This window comes from Protopterus annectens, chromosome 6.part1 (genome assembly GCF_019279795.1).
Source record: "Protopterus annectens isolate FY-2018-M chromosome 6.part1, PAN1.0, whole genome shotgun sequence".
Lineage (NCBI taxonomy): Eukaryota > Metazoa > Chordata > Ceratodontiformes > Protopteridae > Protopterus > Protopterus annectens.
The window spans coordinates 517,951,884-517,972,895 of NC_056738.1; the positions used below are offsets into that span (position 1 = coordinate 517,951,884).

At 41.0% G+C, this 21,012-nt stretch overlaps 1 protein-coding gene across 1 annotated transcript; it reads left to right on the plus strand.

Moving 5' to 3' along the window:
- Nucleotides 1-318: 318 nt before the first annotated feature.
- On the plus strand, nt 319-18,804 carry LOC122805658 (gamma-crystallin M2-like; the record flags this gene model as incomplete). Its single annotated transcript, XM_044075963.1, has 2 exons — nt 319-567; nt 18,528-18,804. Coding segments are annotated over 2 exons (525 nt in total), but the record flags the coding sequence as incomplete, so codon positions are not given.
- Between the last annotated feature and the right edge of the window lie 2,208 nt (nt 18,805-21,012).

Genomic DNA, 21,012 nt, shown 5'->3' on the forward strand with positions numbered 1-21,012 from the left:
CTTAACAAGGGAATACATAAAATGAATGTAAGCACCTGACTGTGTACTACAGTAATGCTGCGATGAAAGGGATGCATTTCACATTCTGCTGACTTTCTGCTAAATTTAAATAAAGCATTTTGCCATGTAAACAGCATCATCAGTTGTATATATACAGTGCCCAGATCTGTGAGTCTCTTGTACTTGTCTCAAAGCTCTGTACTGTACCTCTAGCAATACGAAATTTAAAATGGGAAAGGTAATAATTTCCAGTAGCATATAAATGTAACAACATCTATATTATATAAATTTAGGGCACTGTTCTACATTTTTTTGTAATTACAGATAATCTTTTATGAGGACAAGAATTTCAAGGGTCACTGCTATGAATGTTCCACTGACTGCGATAATCTACATTCGTACTTCAGCCAGTGTAACTCCATCCGTGTAGAAAGTGGGTGCTGGATGGTCTATGAGCACCCCAATTACATGGGGTACCAGTATTTCCTGAAGAGGGGGGAGTACCCTGACTACCAGAGCTGGATGGGCTTCACTGACAGCATCCGTTCCTGTCGCGTGATTCCACATGTAAGTGGGGTTCTTTTTCTATTTCCAAACTGTACTGTTTTCTGAGCATCTATTGCACTTTAAATTGACCCAAGAAGAACAGATATTTGTAAGTAGACTATAATTTAATTCTATTAGGCATGTTGTCTTAATTTATATATATGGTATATGTCTGTCAGTATGACAGTAAAGAGAGAGAAACAAGTGTCAACCAGTGCAGAGCAAAATCAGAATTAAAAAGCTGAACAGAAATGATAAAAACACAGCAAAAGTGTAGTCAGCTGACAAGATAAGCAATGAGTATGTTGTGAGTATACACAGTGAGTGAATTGATGTCTGTGAGTATACACAGTGTGTGAATTACCACTTGTGAGTATACATAGTGTGCGAATTGTCTCTTGTATGCATACGCAGTGTGTGAATCCCCACTTGTGAGCATACACATTGTGTGAATTGTCACTTGAAAAGTTTGAACAAGAATGTCTTTGCCTTTTGATCTTCTCTGTGCTGAGTAAAAATGGATCAGTCAAAGTAAATGTTATCAGCATGGGACACTATTTTCCAGGTGCAGAATAGAGAAAAAAGGAAATGATATCAGTGTTTACCAAAGCAGGAGGAAAAGAAGAAGAGGTCACTGAAAACTGTCAATACTTTTCCTTCTGTCTGTGTTCACTGTTATCAGAGGCTAAATCCAGGCTACATAAAAATACTAAAAGCAAAGGCATAGGAAGGAAAAGGTCCAGGGGGCCAGTGCCCAGATGTAAGGTATCAGGGACAATATCGATGTTTTTGAAGAGATGCTGATTGGTCCCAGAATGCATTCAGCATTATCAGTAAGCTTTTTATTTATTTATTTATATTTATTGTGTGTGTTTGTGTGTGTGTGTGTGTGTGTGTGTGTGTGTGTGTGTGTGTGTGTGTGTGTGTGTGTGTGTGTGTGTGTGTTTGTGTGTGTGTGGACTTTTTTTTTAAACCACAAAGCTAAGAACTTTTCTAAGGTGTCAGTCTGGGGGTGGGACTGGCAAATGGATGCTTTGCCCTGGATACCAGATGATCTTACTAGAGGGGAGTGACTCTGTTTGCAGAAGTTCTGAAAGAATTCCTAAAACTGAAGAAGGATAATGCAGTGTTTTCTAATGTAAGTTATACTATAATTACTAAACAGCAAGGGATGGGACTTACTAACACCAGTGGATTTACTTTTTAACTGGTCACAGGAGGACAGAAAGGACTTAAACATGTAAAAAATGTGAACCTGATTCCCTTCCCAGACACAGGAATAGAGGAGTGGTAGGAGACTGTAGGATTATCAATTTATGCACTCAGGTTAAATAAATGATATTTTCTTTTGGTGTAAGAAGTAATTAAGTGTCTGGAATATTTTGGCAAAGAATCTCACGTAAGAGGAAGTAAAAGCAGAATGGTCATGTCAGGTGCCAATTTCTGAATTCTTTGATTGACTAAACAAGAAATGGACCAGAGTAGGACAGCAAACATAGACAAAAACAATCAATAAATCTGTATAATTAACCGTATTGGGGGAATAAATTATGCTTTACAATAGCACTAGCAGTCTACTTGGCAATGGATTAAATCTTAGTATCCAGTGTCTTTTTTTAAACAAAAATTGAATAAGATAATAACTTATATGGATTATTCAGTTTACATAACACGGCTTTGCTTTACTCTTCCAGACAATTTTTTATGGTGGGAAGTTGACTGAGACACATGGATGATTGCAGTGAATGCTGGTTAAATATGCAAAATAATGAACTTAGCTGATGGATATTTAATCAGGATGAGTGAAAGGAATAAGGAGAAAACTACCCTTGCAATTCCCCACCTTCCCTCTACTCTCCTTTGTGGTGCTCTACTCTTTACTAACCTGCAGACTTCATTAAAAACAAAACTAGAAGCACATTACAATAACATTGCTAAGTTTGCTACGACTGCTTCTTATTATTCACATCGTTGCACTGCTCTCCCATCCTTGTATGGCTTGATCTACATCAGTATCTACTACCTTCAACTTGTAACAGCTCATGGCATCATACATAAACCTACAGCCTGCCCAGCCCTTGGCTCCACCCACCAGTCATACCTGCCTAATGGACACCTGAGATCAGAAGACAAAGAACTCCTCTCTATCTATAAACAAGACAAAGTCTGTATTCCTATGCTGCACCTTAAATCTGGAACAAACTGTCACTAACAATTAGTCACAATAATAACCTGCCATCCTTCAAACACACACTCAAAGATTTTCTCTCCAAGTCTTGAATCTGCATTTGCTGTAAACCAGGCTAAATCCCTCAACCCCATGCCTCTCCCTCCTTACAGTCCAGATTCACCTACCTCAAAAAGAATTCCATAAACTTACTTCTTGCCCATGTCTCCTCCACCCACTCCTAACCTTTTAGTCCTGTCATTTGTCCTTCCATAACATCTCTTACTTACATCATTTCTTCTGCTTCTCCTCTCCCCACTTCACATCCCTATCCCTCTCACCCGCCTCAACTTTTACTTCATACTTCGCTTTCTTTCCTTATTCCTTTCCTCTTTCACACTTTATCTCTCTTCCTTATCTTATTCTTATACTGTTTTGCACTATGTTCTTCTCTAGCAACTCATAATGTACCCACGATGTCCTAAATGTCAAAACTGTATTCATATTAGTAAGGACTGATTCGTTTTTTTTTTTAATTATTTGTTAATTATTTCTCCTTTTCAATTATTTTTAGTATTTCCCCTTTTTAATTATTTGTCAATTAGTATTTCTTTTGCATTACATTTCTATGGATCAGGAGCTTTTCTCCCCAGGCCCAGGTGGACTTTCCCAGTAAACAAATGACAATAATTAAAATAAATAAATAAAAAGCTGTTGCATGGTTCAGTCTCATACTGTATGATACCTCCTGGTCTTAGGGGATGCCAGGTGAATGTACACACATGGCAGAGGCATCTACTCGCCACAAAAGAACTGTCTTTAAGTTTGGCAGTAAGCTATGCAGTCTGCGATGTACTAGTATTAATTTTTAATATTGGAAGAAGGATATGGGATTAGTACTTCTAATAGTTCAATGCTGTTAACTAGAAATAAGGCTTTGCAATGAATGATACATATATATATATTCTGATCCCAGCAAAACAACTGTTTCATGGTACACATTGAAGGACTCTTCTTTCTTTTTCTCACATAAACAAAAACACATTTTTGCACTAAATTCTGCTTTCTTCCATACTTCTTTCAGTGTTCAGTTTTTGGAGGCTTCATGTGTTCTGCTTACAAATATCCATATGCATACTTACAGGTATGAACGCATCAAACAGACTAACCCACTGGGACAACACTTCTACTAACATTAGTTTCACGACCTGCCTTACACGTATTTCATATTAAGATAAACTAATGGGTTTCGATCATTTTTTTCTTCTGGTTGAAACTGATTTTTTGTTTGTTTGCTGTAAGTGTCACAATAATTACCTGATCTAGCCTGCTGCTGTTTCATGTTTCAGATGAACTAGTGGCTGGGATCAAGCAGGTCAGACCAGCTCTCTTACTTTAAAGGTGGCGCCTCTACCTAGCTAATGGATCCCTCATGGAGGTCCCTATCTTATGGAAACAAAGTGACAGGGAAGCCCCTGAAAATCATCCAAACTGCAGGGTGTGTAAATAGTAAAATGCAAAAAAAAAAAAAAAAAAAAAACCTGTACTTACATCAACATATGCCATGCATGAGAAGTAGTGGTTAAGGTTACATCTAGAGGGACAAGCCTCCCTGCTATCAACGGGTTTACGTCAGAAGACTAACAAACCAAAAGACTGAATCTCAAAAGACTGAAAATTCAAAATAGTGAACACATTTTTAATGCAGGGGGCAAGCCCCCCTGTACCCCCCCAGAACCCCTGCTAACTATATATATATCAACTCCACGATTGCACAAGAGTGGAGAAGGGGCAAATTCCATCATTCAGTATTTTGAATTTTCAGTCTTTTGAAATTCAGTATTTTGGTTTGTCAGTCTTCTGAAGTAGACACACACACACACACACACACACACACACACACACACACACACACATATATATATATAATTTCAGGCATCTGGTCTATTTGATTTATTCAAATTATATCCTTTTTTTGTCTTATATTTGTATTTTTAATGTTTCAATGTTTGTCAGTTACAAACTTGAAGTCTTATGATAGGCCTTCTGAAAGCTTGCCACAAAACAAAGCTATATCCTGTGCCATCTTAACACATAGGCACACTGGGCAGTTGCCCTGGGGCCCCATGCTAATCTATGTATGTTGTGACTTGTTGTCAATGAATAAATATTGCACTATACTAAATTATAAATATTTGAATAATTATGAAAATTCTAGGTATTAGAAAGCATTGTATCATCCAAAACATCATTTCTGCCTTGCTGCTTCCACAGTTCCACTTTGCTCAGGCTCAAATCTTGTACCTTAGGTACAAGAGCCTGAATCTTCTACCCCTACCACCACTTGTGTTTCAAGGAGTTGAGTGCATAGCTCTCAAATGTCCAGACTTTCAGAGACTGTCTAGAATTTTTGGCTCATACTTTCGGTGTGTTCCTCTTAAAATGTGTGGTTTTCTGACAAATCAATGAGGACTAAATTCACTAAATACAGTAATGACAGCCATTTAAGTTTCAGTCTTCCTTTCAGGAAATGCATGGTAAAATAAAACCTTTTATTCTATCAAATTTTTAAGATTATACAAGCAATATTTACAAAGTATCCCCAGTTTTGGGCCTTTGTCTCTCCCCCCCCCTCATAAATTTTGTCTTTTTTCAGATTTCTTGTGCTACAAAGTTGAGAGATATGGTTGAGTGTCAAGTGCATTTTACAAGAAAGTGAGTGTCGAGTGCATTTTAAAAGGAGATGACAGCTTCAGGGGAAGAGAAGTTTAGTGCTGCTTATGCCAAGTCTGTTTACAATGTGCAACTGTTGTTTAGCAAATTATATCACTATTGTGCTAAAGCATTTAAAAACATTGTTAGTAGTACAATAGGCAGTATGCTTGCTCATGATGCAGAAGGCTGTGGGTTCTACTCCCACAGTATGTAGATGGATTGCTGATACTATTTTTATCCCATTCAATTACATGTTTGATTATCCAAACAATTTGATTACCCAAACTACCCGAGGTCCCAATTAGTTCAGATAATCGACTCTCTTCTGTATATGAGCCGTGAACTGAAATACCTTTGCCGCTCCTTTAAAATCACACACACACACACACATATATATATATATATATATATATATATATATATATATATATATATTTAAATATTGATTGCCAGAAAGGCTCATCCAGACTCTGCTACACTTTGCTGTGAAGGAAAGGTTAGTTTGCTGTTATTTTTTGTATTACTGTATTGCCTTTCTATATTTTGAATACTGTAGTTTGTTTTCTTTACTTTGTGTTTTGCTTGCATTCTGTTTTAACAGCATATTAAAACTTCAAAAGAGACCACAGCTCTCTCTGTTCTGAGTCAGGCAGAATTTTTTCCCGCCTTCCCACCCATTTAAGTTGTCTTGTTAAATACCACTGTCTTTCTAGCTGCCCGCCTCTTATGTTAATCTGACCATATATCTCATTTCTCTCTACTTTCACTGGCTTATGTGAGTAATCACAAAATCATCATTTTTGAAATCCCACCCCTTCAATTATTTAAATTTATTGGCCATCCTACAGTATTTCATAGTACCAAAATACAAAAGTGACCACCCCTTTCAATCCATCTTGCTGTTTTAAAAATAGTAACTCTCCACTAAACCTTAACTTTTTAAACAGGTAAAACTCAAGTTACCTACTTTCACATCTAACTTCTCTAGTGCACACTGCAGAGTGCATTATTTTCAATCTTATCTTTAAACATCCCTGTGACTAGCACTTTCTCTAATACCTGCTGGAAAGCACTAGGAAGCCTTAAACTCATACAAACACTGAACTCTCCTTGTTAACAAGGAGAAATTAATAGTAGGCACTAAACAGCCTATAATTGCAAAGTACCTTGCTAAGGAAACAGCTCCTATACTTTACAAAGAAAAAAAAAAAGCCCCAAACCAAGCATGTCCAAGGGTCAGCTTCTGGTGATTTCTCCTGTCCACTTGGTGAATCTGGGCATACTGGGGCAATGCAGCAATTGCCTCATGTACACAGACAACCCTCTCCTCCTACCACCCAACACTACAACCTGTGAGAGATGCACTTACATAGCCAAAATGGAAGCAAAGCTCTCTCCACTCAAGATTGTGCTAAACAGTCAAGAGGAGAAGGTTAACACCCACACTACATCTCAAGCAACACATAGCCCTTCTAAACCCGCACCACCAACACCCACATATAGCAACACTAAATCCACATATGCAGATGCCCTTAACTGTAACCTGCCCAAGAAACAAAGACCTCTGAAGCTGAAACGCAAATAAACACCAATCACAACCAATGTGTCACATAGTTCACAACACCAGTGTGCCACCCAGCAACAGCCCCTAAGGCAAGACAATGTACCTAACACTTTAGTCATAGGTGACTCTATAGTCCGGCACACTGATGTCCCTCTCACCAGGTTGAATAAGGAGAAAATTACAGTCAGCTGTCTGTCGGGTGCCAGGATCCGCCGCATAACGCATGCACTCAAGTCACTCCACAACAAGTACAAATATGACTCTGCCATTCTCCATATTGGAGTGAATGACTTGAGACGTACCTCCCTGGACTACATGAAAAGAGACATGGAAGAGCTCTCGGATCATGTGGCCCAGGCAGGTATGACCCTAGCCCTGAGTAGCATCCTGCCTTCGCCCAGAATGATACCACAATATAAGGATAAAATAATTGACTTCAACAATTGGCTAAGCTTATGGTGTCATTCAAAGGGGATCCAGTATCTGTCTGCCTGGGATGACATGATTGACAGACCACGATGCTTTGCCAGAGATGGTCTGCACCTGTCGCCCCTGGGATTCAGGTTACTGGCTAAGGCTCTTGCCACCCCTATAGTGCCTTTTTTAGGCAAACTTCAAAGGACAAAACCACCACCGTAACAGGTACAAGCATGCAAAATCTGAAGGTAATGCTACTCAATGCTAGAAGTCTAAACCTCAAAATGCACTCTCTCGAGGCACTCCTAAAAATGGAGAACATCGATATCTGTGCAGTAACTGAGACCTGGTTCAAGGCTCCAGAGAGCACCCCTGCAATACCAGGCTACAACTCTTACCACACTTTTCTGCCACCAAACCAGGACCGAAACACTAAAGGTGGAGGAGTGTCAATATTCACCAAAGATATACACACCACCAGGCTAGTTGGCAAACACAATGTGTCTGAAATTCTCCAATTGCAACTAACACTAGGTAAGACTGCAATCCAAATTGTAGCTTGCTACAGATCCCCCACCATACCCCAAGATTCTCACTACACCTTTCTAAACATACTGGAATATATTAAGATAGAACCAAACACCCTAATACTGGGTGATTTTAACTACCCTGCCATTAACTGGGAAAACTACTCATGTCCCAACACCTTTGCACAACGGTTCTTGGAATTCATAAATTCCAATGCCCTGGATCAACTAATCCATAGTCCCACCAGGGGCTCCAATATCCTAGACCTGGTCATTACCAACATGGGAAATCAATGCTCCATACCTATGGTCACCCCCTCGTTAGTCAGGTCTGACCATAAGCTAATCACCCTAAACATCCACATCCCACCCCACCCCCAGTAAAGAAACCACCATAAAAAACTTCTCCAAAGCCAACTTCATGCTACTCAAGTCAGAAGTGACAAACTTCATAACACCCATGCAGACGGGAACTGAAAGTTCAACTGCTGAATCCTACACTAAGGCACTGTACGAGCACATCCACTCATGCATGAATCGTGCCATCCCAAACAGAACCAAAATGTTCTCATCCAAAAAAAGGAAGCCAATCTGGTGGTCCCCTGCCATAAACAAACTTTACAACAAAAGGAAGAAACTTTTGCGGAAAAGAGGAAAATCCCAGGATGCAAAAAACTCCCTTACTAGCCTCAGTAAGAAACTGAGATGCCTCATAAGATCCTCCAAAGCTAGCTACGAAAATAAAATTGCCAAAGATTCCAAAGACAACCACAAAGCATTCTATAACTATGTCAAGAATCTAAATGGTAATGCTCAGATCTGCTCTGAGCTAAAACAGAATGGCATTAAATATACTGATCCAAAGGATATTGCCAATATCCTGGCAGATCGATTCAGTGCCAACTTCACCCCCCTCTCACCCCCTAAATGGCCCATCTCAATACCGGAAGATTGCCAAATTCCAGTAATAACGGCCACACAGGTACAAAACGCACTCTCTAAAGCCAAGAATACAGCATCCATGGGACCAGATGACATCCCAGGATGTGTACTACATGAACTACAATATGAACTGGCACCTCACCTAAGTGTCATGTTTAATCATAGCCTCACCTCAGGTTTCATGCTCACTGAGTGGCGCAGAGCTACAGTTATCCCAATCCAGAAGGGGTATCCACCTTGGATCCCGGAAACTACCGTCCCATCAGTCTGACAAGCCTTATCTGCAAGGCCATGGAGCGTATTATCATGGAACTTATAAACAAAGACATTGGCAACCTTCAAACACTGGACCCCACCCAGTTTGGGTTTGTGAAGGGCCGATCTTGTCTCCTGAACCTGACTGACTTCTTTGAATCAGTCTCCAGAGCCATGGACAAGGGTAAGGTGGTCCACACAGCCTATCTAGACCTTGCAAAGGCCTTTGACACCATCCCCCACTCTGGAATCATAGATAAACTTACTAAGTTGGGCATTAATCCCTATGTCACCCAATGAGTTGCTAAATGGCTTACTGATAGAACCCACACTGTGAAAGTAGCCAACTCCAAATCCATCTCCAGACAAGTGACAAGTGGAGTACCTCAGGGTTCAGTCTTGGGGCCGCTCTTGTTTGGCATCTACTTCTCTGAAGTACAGGTCAACACTAAGGGACTCTGGCTAACAAAGTTTGCAGATGACTGCAAACTGGGAGCCATTATTGAATCCCCAAATGATGTGGATACTCTACAAAAGGGCCGTACAGAAACAGATGTTTGGTGCCAGAGCCATGGGCTCAAGCTCAATGCCAAGAAATGTATTGTTATCCCCTTTGGGAAAAAACATGTATCCATGAATTACCATATAAGTGGCAGTACACTAAACACAGAAAGTGTGATAAGAGACTTAGGGACACAGGTGGACAGTGGTCTCACCTTCGATAACCACATCACCACAACAGTCAGGAAATCCTTCTATGTGGCACACCTCATCACGAAGGGCTTTTCATCCAGAAAGAAGGAGGTCATTGTCCCACTGTACTCATCCCTCATTAGACCCATTATAGAATACACCGCCCCATTTGGTATGTACCTCTCAAGACACCTGCAACAACTGGAAAGGCCTCAGAAATACCTCACTAAAAGAATCACAGGCCTAAAGCAGATGCCCTACGCTGACTGACTTAAAAAACTCCAGCTATACTCTGTCGCATATCGTCTACTCAGAGTGGATCTCTGCTTAACATACAAGGCCATGTCAAACCCAGAGCTGTTGGACATGCTACACTTAAAGAAATCCCAATCCCTCAGAGCTACACGCTCCAGGGATCTAAACCTTGTCATCACAATAAACAAAACATGCTGGAGGGATAGGTTCCTGACCCAGAGACTCCCCAGACTCTGGAATAGATTGCCCATACATGTCAAGCAGAGTGCCTCTTTGGACCTCTTCAAGAGGAACCTTGACAATTGGATGGGAGAAAGGAAATTCACCCCAGGGATCACGTCAGTCGCCCTGCTAGACATGGGTCCAGGAAATTAAATAATGTGGGAAGAAATAGCCAGGGAATTGTTATGGCTAGGCTTGTATAGGCCCTAGGGCTGATAGCCTAGTACCAACCTATGAACCTATGAACCTATTATAATTTTTTTAACAAGTGTGACACCTTTTGTGGTCATATTTGTGGATCAGTCCTTTTTGCAGGTAGTCATAGCAGTAGCCCACTACTGTACATACGTTTTGAAGGTGTTAACTTTTCCAATTGACTTAAATTTTCTACAGCTGAAACTGCACTAAATTGTGTTTTCATTTTTAAAATTTTTTTCGAATATTGGTGAAAAACCCTTTGTGCAGAAATGAAATGTAGTGTTTTGAGTGGAGCATAGAAGAGGAAAAGAGCGGCAGAGGAGAAGGAGAAAATGTGCAAACTTCCAAAATTATCATCCTGGTTGAATCCAGGTGCAACGTCATCAGCCACTAATACTGCTCCTTCGAATATAGCATCCACATCTACATCCGCTCCTGCGTCCAGTTCCAGCAGACATACTAATGGTATCATTACCTGCTTCTACTGCTGGGGGTATTCCACAAGAGGAAATATCCAAATCTGTAACAGTAAAGGAGGTTGAGTTCCAAGACACAGATTTGGGGCTATGGAACATTAACAATACTAACACAGTGAATTACTGGATTCGTAGTGGGCTATCATCATGTCAGAATCATGATAGCAACTTTTGAAACTCATGCAGGGTGTATAAACAACTAGGTATTTATCAAAGAATGTGTTCAAATGTCAACTGTGGAATGGCAGGTGTGTAAAACATGAATGGTTACTCTATTCCCCTTCCCAAAGTCATTTGTACTGCTTTGTATGTCATCTGCTGTCCAAGACAGGGTCTCCCTTTGCTACATCAGGATTCAATGATTGGAAACACAGCAATGTTACTGTAGAACAAGAAAATGGAGAAGTAAATAGTAAGTGCATGACGGCATATTTGATCCAACATAGAGAAAATGGAAGTGTAGATTCTTTGTTACTTGAATATCATCGCTCAGAGCTTGAGTACTGACATGAAGGGTTGACACGTGCGGTTTCTGTAATCCGCGTTCATTTCATGGAGAAAACCAAATTATTGGGTCAGCAAAAAAATAAAAACTATTTAGGTTTTCTAGAGCTGTTGAGTGAATTTGACCCTTTTTTGAAAGAGCATCTCAAACTGTATGGAAATCATGGAAACGGGAACCCATCATATTTATCAGCAAACATTTGTGAGGAATTTATTGAATTAACAGGACATCATGTTTTTCGTGCCATTATGTCTGGAGTGGAATCCACATTTATTGAGTTGTAGCATTACTCAAAAGTGTGGATTCCACTCAAGACATCTCACACACTGATAAACTGACATTTACTGTGCGGTACATTCGAGTATGTGAGCCTGTGGAAATTTCATTAAGTTTATCACCATTCTTTCTCATGGAGTAAAAGAATCTAGCAGGCACTGTTGTGGATTTCCTTAATGAAAAAAAAAATTCCACTATCAAACTGCCTTGGTGAGTCGTATGATAATGTCTCAAATATGTCTGGACGCTATACAGGATTGCAAGCACAGATTCATGAACTGAAGGAGTTTGCCATCTATGTTCCCTGTGCTGGACAAAGCCTGAACTTGGTGGGAGTAAAAGTGGCAGAGTGTTGTCTACAGACTGTAAAATTCTTTGACTTTGTTCAGCGTCTGTATTCCTTTTTCTCTGCTTCTGCACTTCGATGGAATGTTCTAGCATCATCTTTAGTAAAAGATGTGGTGGTCAAGCATCTGTCTAGCAATAGATGGTCGTCACATCTTGATGCTGTTCATGCTATGTATGGGGGTTTTGAGAAAATTAAACGTACTGGATTCTGTATCAGCTGACGCTGAACAAGAAGTGAACACTAGGCTAGAGGCAGAAGGATTGACTGAGAAAATGGAGAAACAGGAAACGATCTCTGACAATTCTTTGGAATGCATTCTTGAAAGAGTGAACAAAATAAGTAATGTCCTGCAGTCATAGGATGTGAACATACTTGTTGTCATGAATCTGTTTGAGTCTCTGAAAGCCTATCTTCAGGAAATTAGAGACAAATTTAGTGAATACGAATTAAAAGCTAGGAGAAGGTGTCCAGATTCAGATTTTAGCTATGTGAAAAATGGGAATGAAAGCAAAGTGGGTGTCTTACTAGATAAGATGGATCAGGAGAAGAGATACTTTTCACTAAAAGTGAAATGTTCAAGGTAGAAACATTCCTTTCTGTTCTGAACTTTTGTATCTTTGAGCTGACAAAATGTGCAGAAGCTTATTCATTGACTGGGAATCTGTTTACCTTCTTCAGTGAATTGAAAAGAATTGGTTCTGATGAGGTAAATGAAAAGTGTGAAAATATGACTAATGTGTATCACAAATACCTTGAATATGCTGACCTTTTAAACGAATGTGTCATCTCAAGCACAACACTGTTTTGGTGAAAATTGTGAGACTCCCTGCATTATACAGAAATATTATTGCAAACAACTTGAAATCTGTGTTTCCCAGTGTGGAAATTGCTCTCAGAGTATTCATGTGCATGAAGGTTACCAACTGTGCAGGAGAATGTTCATTTTCAGGACTGAAACTTATAAAAAATCAGCCTCACAGTACAATGGAGCAGCAGCATTTGAATTGGCTTTCACTTATGTGTATGGAAAATGACACCCTCAAGATCACTGACTTCAAGTCAATTATAAAGTAATTCTCTGCAAAGAAGTTTTGCAAACGTTTATGTTGAACACTTGATTAATAATAAATATTTCATAATAATTTCACACTGTGCCATCTGCGCCTGTATGGTTTACTAGTTGTAATATCATTAATTGGTTGACATTTTTGTGTTTTTCAAGGCTCGTGTTATATTGTTCAAATGTTTATGTTGACTAATCTTTGCTGTACAGCATGCTTTTTAATGTTTAAACACTGATTTTGTTAGACGTATCAATAAAATATGTTTAATTTTATTCTCCATTTTCATTTTTAATCTTCTGAGTGGTAGTGGAAGTAAGCGCCCCAGTGCACTGCTTTACCCGAGGACAGTAATGCTGTTAAGATAGCCCTAGCTATATCATATACTCTGTCTCCCAACTAATTGTTTAGGCCCCTTTTGAAGTCAGTCAAATTGTCAGCCTTCCTAATTTTGAGTGGATGTGCTTTCCACAGCCTCCTCTCTCTACAGTGAAAAGGACAATTTTTCATTCTACTAACTCTTTTTGGAACACCCACAAATTCACCATTATTGCATGTCTCAATATGGTGATACTGCCTCACAATAACATGGGCAGCACTATGGTACAGTAGTTAGTGTCACTGCTTGACAGTGACATGGGCAGCAATGTGGTGAAGCAGTTAGTGTTACTGCCTCACAGTGATAGGAGCAGCACCACAGTGCAGCAATTAGTGTTACTGCCTCAAAGTGTGGGCAGCTCCATGGTGCAGCAGTTAGTGTTACTGCCTCACAGTGACATGGGTAGCACCATGGTGCAGCAGTTAGTGTTACTGCCTCACAGTGACATAAGCAACACCGTGGTACAGCAGTTAGTGTTATTGCCTCACAGTGACATGAGCAGCACCATGGTACAGCAGTTAGTGCTACTGCCTTATAGTGACATGGGCAGCACCATGGTGCAGCAGTTAGTGTTACTGTCTCACAGTGACATGGGCAGCACCACTGTGCAGCAGGTAGTGTCACTGCCTCACAGTATTGTGTGCAGTGGCATGGTGTACTAGTTAGTGTTACTGCCTCACAGCGATGTTGGCACCACCATGGTGCAGAAGTTAGTGCTACTGCCTCACAGTGACATGTGAAGCACCGTGGTGCAGCAGTTAGTGTTACTGCCTCACCAGTGACATGGGCAGCAATGTGGTGCAGCAGTTAGTGTTACTGCCTCACAGTGATATGAGCAGCACCTCGGTGCAACAATTAGTGTTATTGCCTCACAGTGACATGAGTAACACTGTGGTACAGCAGTTAGTGTTACTGCTTCACAGTGACATGGCAGCACCGTGGTGCAGTAGTTAGTATTACTGCCTTACAGTGACATAGGCAGCACTGTGGTACAGCAGTTAGTGTTACTGCCTCACAATGACATGGGCAGCACCACGGTGCAGCAGTTAATATTAATGCCTCACAGTGATGTGGGCAGCACCATGGTGCAGCAGTTAGTGTCACTGCTTCACAGTATTGTGTGCAGGGCCATGGTGTAGTAGTTAGTGTTACTGCCTCACAGTGATGTTGGCACCACCATGGTGGAAAAGTTAGTGTTACTGTCTCACAGTGACATGTGAAGCACCTTGGTGCAGCAGTTAGTGTTACTGCCTCACAGTGATGTGGGCAGCACCATGGTGCAGCAGTTAGTGTTACTGCCTCACAGTGACATGGGCAGCACTGTGGTACAGCAGTTAGTGTTACTGCCCCACAGTGATGTGTGCAGCACCGTGGTGCAGCAATTAGTGTTACTGCCTGACAGTGACATGGGCAGCACCATGGTGCAGCAGTTAGTGTTACTGCCTCACAGTGACATGGGCAACACCGTGATACAGCAGTTAGCGTTATTGCTTCACAGTGACATGAGCAACACCGTGGTACAGCAGTTAGTGTTACTACCTTACAGTGACATGGGCAGCGCCATGCTACAGCAGTTAGTGCTACTGACTTATAGTGACATGGGCAGCACCATGGTGCAGCAGTTAGTGTTACTGTCTCACAGTGACATGGGCAACACCACTGTGGAGCAGTTAGTGTCACTTCCTCACAGTATTGTGTGCAGTGCCATGGTGTTATAGTTAGTGTTACTGCCTCACAGCAATGTTGACACCACCATGGTGCAGAAGTTAATGTTACTGCCTCACAGTGACATGTGAAGCACTGTGGTGCAGCAATTAGTGTTACTGCCTCACCAGTGACATGGACAGCAATGTGGTGCAGCAGTTAATGTTACTGCCTCACAGTGATATGAGCAGCACCGCAGTGCAGCAGTTAGTGTTATTGCTTCACAATGACCTGAGCAGCACTGTGGTACAGCAGTTAATGTTACTGCCTTACAGTGACATGGGCAGTACCATGGTACAGCCTCACAGTGACATGGGCAGCACCATAGTGCAGCAGTTAGTGTTACTGCCTCACAGTGATGTGGGCAGCACCATGGTGCAGCAGGTAGTGTTACTGCCTCACAGTATTGTGTGCAGGGCCATGGTGTAGTAGTTAGTGTTACTGCCTCACAGTGATTTTGGCACCACCGTGGTGCAGAAGTTAGTGTTACTGCCTCACAGTGACATGTGAAGCACCGTGGTGCAGCAGTTAGTGTTACTGCCTCACAGTGACATGGGCAGCACCATGGTGCAGCAGTTAGTGTTACTGCCTTACAGTAATGTGAGCAGCACCATTGTGGAGTAGTTAGTGTTACTGCCTCACAGTGACATGAGCAGCACCATGCTGCAGCAGTTAGTGTTACTGCCTCTCAGTGACATGGGCAGTACCATGGTGCAGCAGTTAGTGTTACTGCCTCACAGTGATGTGTGAAGCACTGTGATGCAGCAGTTAGTTTTACTGCCTCACAGTGATTTGGGAAGCATGATGGTGCAGCATTTAGTGTTACTGCCTCCCTCACAGTGACATGAGCTGCACTGTGGTGCAGCAGTTAGTGTTACTGCCTCAGAGTGATGTCGTCTGCACCGTGGTGCAGCAGTTAGTGTTACTGCCTCACAGTGCTCAGTTCTGCAGTTACTTCCCAGCTGGGGTGCCTTCTGTGCACAGTCTGTGCTTACATTATCCCTGTGTCCAGTTGGGATTCTCCCTCTTGCCATGGGAGATTATGCCAGGTGTTCTTGCTTCCTCCCATATCTCAAAGGGAGATTGTGCCAGGTGTGTTTGCTTCCTCCCATATCTCAAAGGTGTGCAGCTGGTAAACTGGCACTCGTTTAAATTGCAAGCAGGTGTGTGAGTGCTGTGTGAGAATAAGCACGTGTGCTTAAACCAAGCTCTACCATGACAATGAAATGGGTGATCAGAAAATAAATGAATGAATAAATGCATGATTATGGAAAATTAAAAATTGTGGTGGATTTTGCTTGTCCATTCAAGAATCTACTCAGCTGCAATACATGCATGTGGCCTGCATTATCTGGAATGTATTTTTTATAAGTATTCAAATTCATTTTAAATATTACAAAATACCATTGCAAGTGCATTAACATTCTTATTCTCTGTCCATTCATACCAATCCAAGCAAAAACATTTGAGCTGCCATATCTGGGCATAAACAACACATATTAGGGTAGCACTAATTATAATGAACAAACTAACACAACAGCATATTAATACTGAAAAATTGAAACATTTGAATGTGTTGTAGAATTTTTAACTAACGTATAGCAGCCTTCATGTTTGTTATAAGGTGTCCCACAGGGCTCAGTCCTGGGCCCCCTCTTGTTCGGCATTTATTTTTCTGAAGTGCAGGCAAACATAGGGGGATTGTGGCTGACAAAATTTGCAGATGACTGCAAACTGGGCACCATAATTGACACTCCATCAGACACAGACATCCTCCAGAGAGGTCTCATAGAAATGGATAACTGGTACCAGAGCCATGGCCTTAAGCTAAATGCCAAAAAATGTATAGTCATACTCTTTGGAAAAAACAAGGTAACCCCTAATTACCACATAGGTGGTAATCCATTAAACACGGAAGAAGTTATCAGGGACCTGGGGACCCAAGTTGACAGTAACCTCTCTTATGACACTCACATTGCCAAAGTGGTTAGGAAGACCTTCTACATTGCCCACCTGATCATGAAGGGATTCACATCCAGATCAGGAGAGGTGATTGTACCCCTGTACTCTTCACTTATCAGACCAATGATTGAGTACAACGCCCATTCGAATGTACCTTACCCGACACCTGCAGCAGTTGGAAAGACCCCAAAAGTTCCTCACCAAAAGGATAAAGGGGCTCAAACATATGTCATACGATGCCCAACTGAAGAAACTCCAGCTCTATTCAGTCGCATACCGCCTGCTCAGAGGTGATCTGTGCCTGACATACAAGGCCATGTCCAACCCGAATTAATGGACATGCTCCACCTCAAAAAATCCAAATCCACCAGAGCCACGAGAGCAAGAGACTTAAACCTCAACACAGATATAAATAGGACGTGCTGGAGGGACAGATTCATCACCCAGAGACTCCCTACACTATGGAACAGAATCCCAGTCCATGTGAGGCAGAGCCCCTCACTGACTCTGTTCAAGAGAAATATTGACGAGTGGATGGGAGATCGTAGGTTTACCCCGGGAATCATCTCTGTGTCACTGCTGGACAGAGGCACAGCAAACTAATGGGTATAGTATTCTCATCCTAAGGGGTGGTGAAAGCCACACACACTCTGGCTAGGCTTATAAATGCCCTAGGGCAGATAGCCTAGTATGAACCTATGAACCTATGAACATGGTATGGCAAGCAAAACACTACATGTGGATCTTTTGGGCAGCCTTGTCTTCCAAAAAATGATCTTTAAAATGTTCCACTTGCATGCATTAGTAATTAGTTTCTGATGAACCTCTTCATAAACCCACAACTGTATATCATCTACACTTCGGGTATCATTTTTTTGGATTGAACATGAGACTAGTTCAGCAGGAACACAGCTCCAGGCACAACTTAAGCAGAAATGTAATTTTGTTGATGCAGTTCCTTCTGGCTCACAGAAAATTGGAACTAGAAGGCCAGGCCTGGGGTAGGAGGGATGACTGACAAGGCAGGCTGGCAAAAAAATTTACAAATGCAGAAGGAAATAAGTAAGCATTAGACTAATTCAGACCACACTTAGAAGTGTCCTAAAACTGTGTGGGTGATGCACCCCTATGCATCCTCTTTTCCAGTTTCTTACCAGAATAAATATATTACTGCTAAGATTTGCAATTTATCAAATATTTGAGAAAAGTGACAAGTCTGAGCATCTACACAAAATAATATTTCTTCTGAATATCCAACAAAATCTTATAGCCTTTTTTTCAGTTCTGAATCCTAATGTGTTGTTTCTTTTACAGTACCAAGGAGCATACAGAATGAAGATTTATGAGAGACCAGAATTTGGAGGCCACATGATGGAATGCAGAGATGATTGTCCATCTGCCTATGACCGGTTCAACTATCAGGATGTTCACTCCTGCAATGTGATGGAAGGCTATTGGCTCTTCTATGAACAGCCCAACTACAGGGGAAGGCAGTACTTCTTGAGACCTGGAGAGTACCGAAGGTTCAGCGACTGGGGTGCCATGAGCTCCAAGACTGGCTCTTTCAGGCGCATCACTGATTTCTATTAAGTTAAAATGTTTTCTTTGAGAAGACTTTGAAAACCAATAAAATGTTTACATATTATATAGTTCTGACTCAAGTTGTTTTGAATATTAATTATTTTTTTGCCTGGAGAGACATGCCGAGACATTTCATATTAAGATGTGTGCTGTGCTGAGGAAAAAAAGAAGATAGAAACACGTGCAATAGAGAGTATAAACTGTTCAGAATAAAACAGTACTTATAAAAGAAAACAGAAAATAATGCCAACAAACTGGTGAAAATAATTTATAGGGAAGACAAGACTGATAACATAAGAACATGCACAACTCTCTATATAAGGGAAGGAATTAAAGTAACAGAACATACAAGGAAACATGTAGAAGGCCGAGTAGATCAATGGTGAGAGATGAGATGGAAGGAAAACTCACATGAGGATTTTTATGCACAGCTCCTCCTTAGAGGAAGAAAACCTAAATAACATTATAGACTGTCTCTTCAGAATGACAAACAAATGGGAGATACTGCTGGCTGCGGACTTTATAGGTTCATAGATTAGTTCTAGGCTAGCTGCCCTTTAGGGTCATTTTTAAGCCTAGCTAATTACTTTATGTGAGAATCAAACCTTGCACCTTGTGTCCATAAGGTAAACACCTTAACCATTACGCCAATCCCCCACCCCTTATATGCCACATATAAACTGCAATACCTTGATATGTAGTCACATGTGATACTTGATCATTCTTAATGGCTTACATGGGGGTGGTCCCAGGACATTTAGTACTGAAGTCTAGGTAAAGGTCTTTTACCTAGTATTCTCATACAGAGGGCTTTCAGACTGGGAAGTAGGCAGACATTTGAGAGTCAGTTGTCACAAAACACTGTTGTTCCTCACAGCTTAAATGCCTATTTCTGATCATTAGAGCTGATATCTCTGGACTTCAGATGGGTAGACTTTGATAAAATGCATCAGTGTTTCAGGAAAACTCTAATGAGGGATATATAATATAATCGTTCATATAGTTAATAGGTTTATATTATAACGTTAAACTCACAGGAGTTCGAACAATGTAATATTGAACCATGAAGTTTGCCCCCACACCCCCACATACCTCCTACTTAAATATACCAACTCCGAGATCACACCACAGTGGAGGAAATAGCAAAGCTGCGAAAACGGCCCACCAATTTTTTTCCCTGGGGAAAAAAATCAGTGTGCCGTGGCTTCGTTATTTTCGTATTTTGAACATTTGGGTTCGATATTACAATGTTCAGACTCTTGTGAGTTTGACGTTGTAATATATACCCTAGCTAATAGGCATGAAGGTAGTAATGGAAGACAAACAGAATATATCAGAACTTCTATCAATGAAAAACTGTATCTGCGAATGAAGCTAATTAACACATCTGATACAAAAAAAAAGTATGGCTCACAAATGAATTAACTTAAAAAGTACGAAAAAATGTAGTTCTAAATTAAAAGGCAACACACATGGATAAGAAGACAAAAATATACTAAACCAATCAAAAGGAAACAGGGTGATCAGAAAAGAAAAGACCTAAGCAGAAGGAAAAAGAAAAAGTTTCATCAAGGCGGGGGGGGGGGGGCTTTTCTGTGTACACATGGGAGCAAAGAAAGGAAAATTCAGAAGCATACACTAGCACCTTCATCCCTGTGAGCCTTCTGATAGCCCTTTTCTGTCTGCATCTTTTGTCTGAGTGTGACTTTTTCTCTGAATGACCTCCTCCTGAACTGCACACAATACTCAAGATGCTGCCTAATTACTGCTCTGTACTGAAGCAGAATGCATCAGCCTCCCTGGAGTCTATTCCTCCTGACTGTGCATCCCAGGATCTTATCTGCTTCTGCCACCACCTCGCTGCATTATTGCATTGTTCCAGATGGTCCTCCATGCATTTAACACACAAATCCTCATCTTCTTCTCTGTTTTCCATTTTCACTCCATTTAATTTATGCTTTTCTTTATTGGTTACCATAGCCAACCTAACTACAAGGCAAGCTAGTTGACCACCTGGGGCACCAATTGGATAGGAGTGCTTTTCCAAAGTTTGTTTGATTGTTAATTTATTTATTTTAAGTTTTAAAAGTGGCTGCACTCTATATTAAAATAAATAAATGGCTATAGCACCCCTTTCCAAGTAGTCTTGATTGCAGCACCCTGTGGTGAGGTGCTGTGCATCTAATCTGACCAATGAATTTTGCGGTTTTCTGTTCTG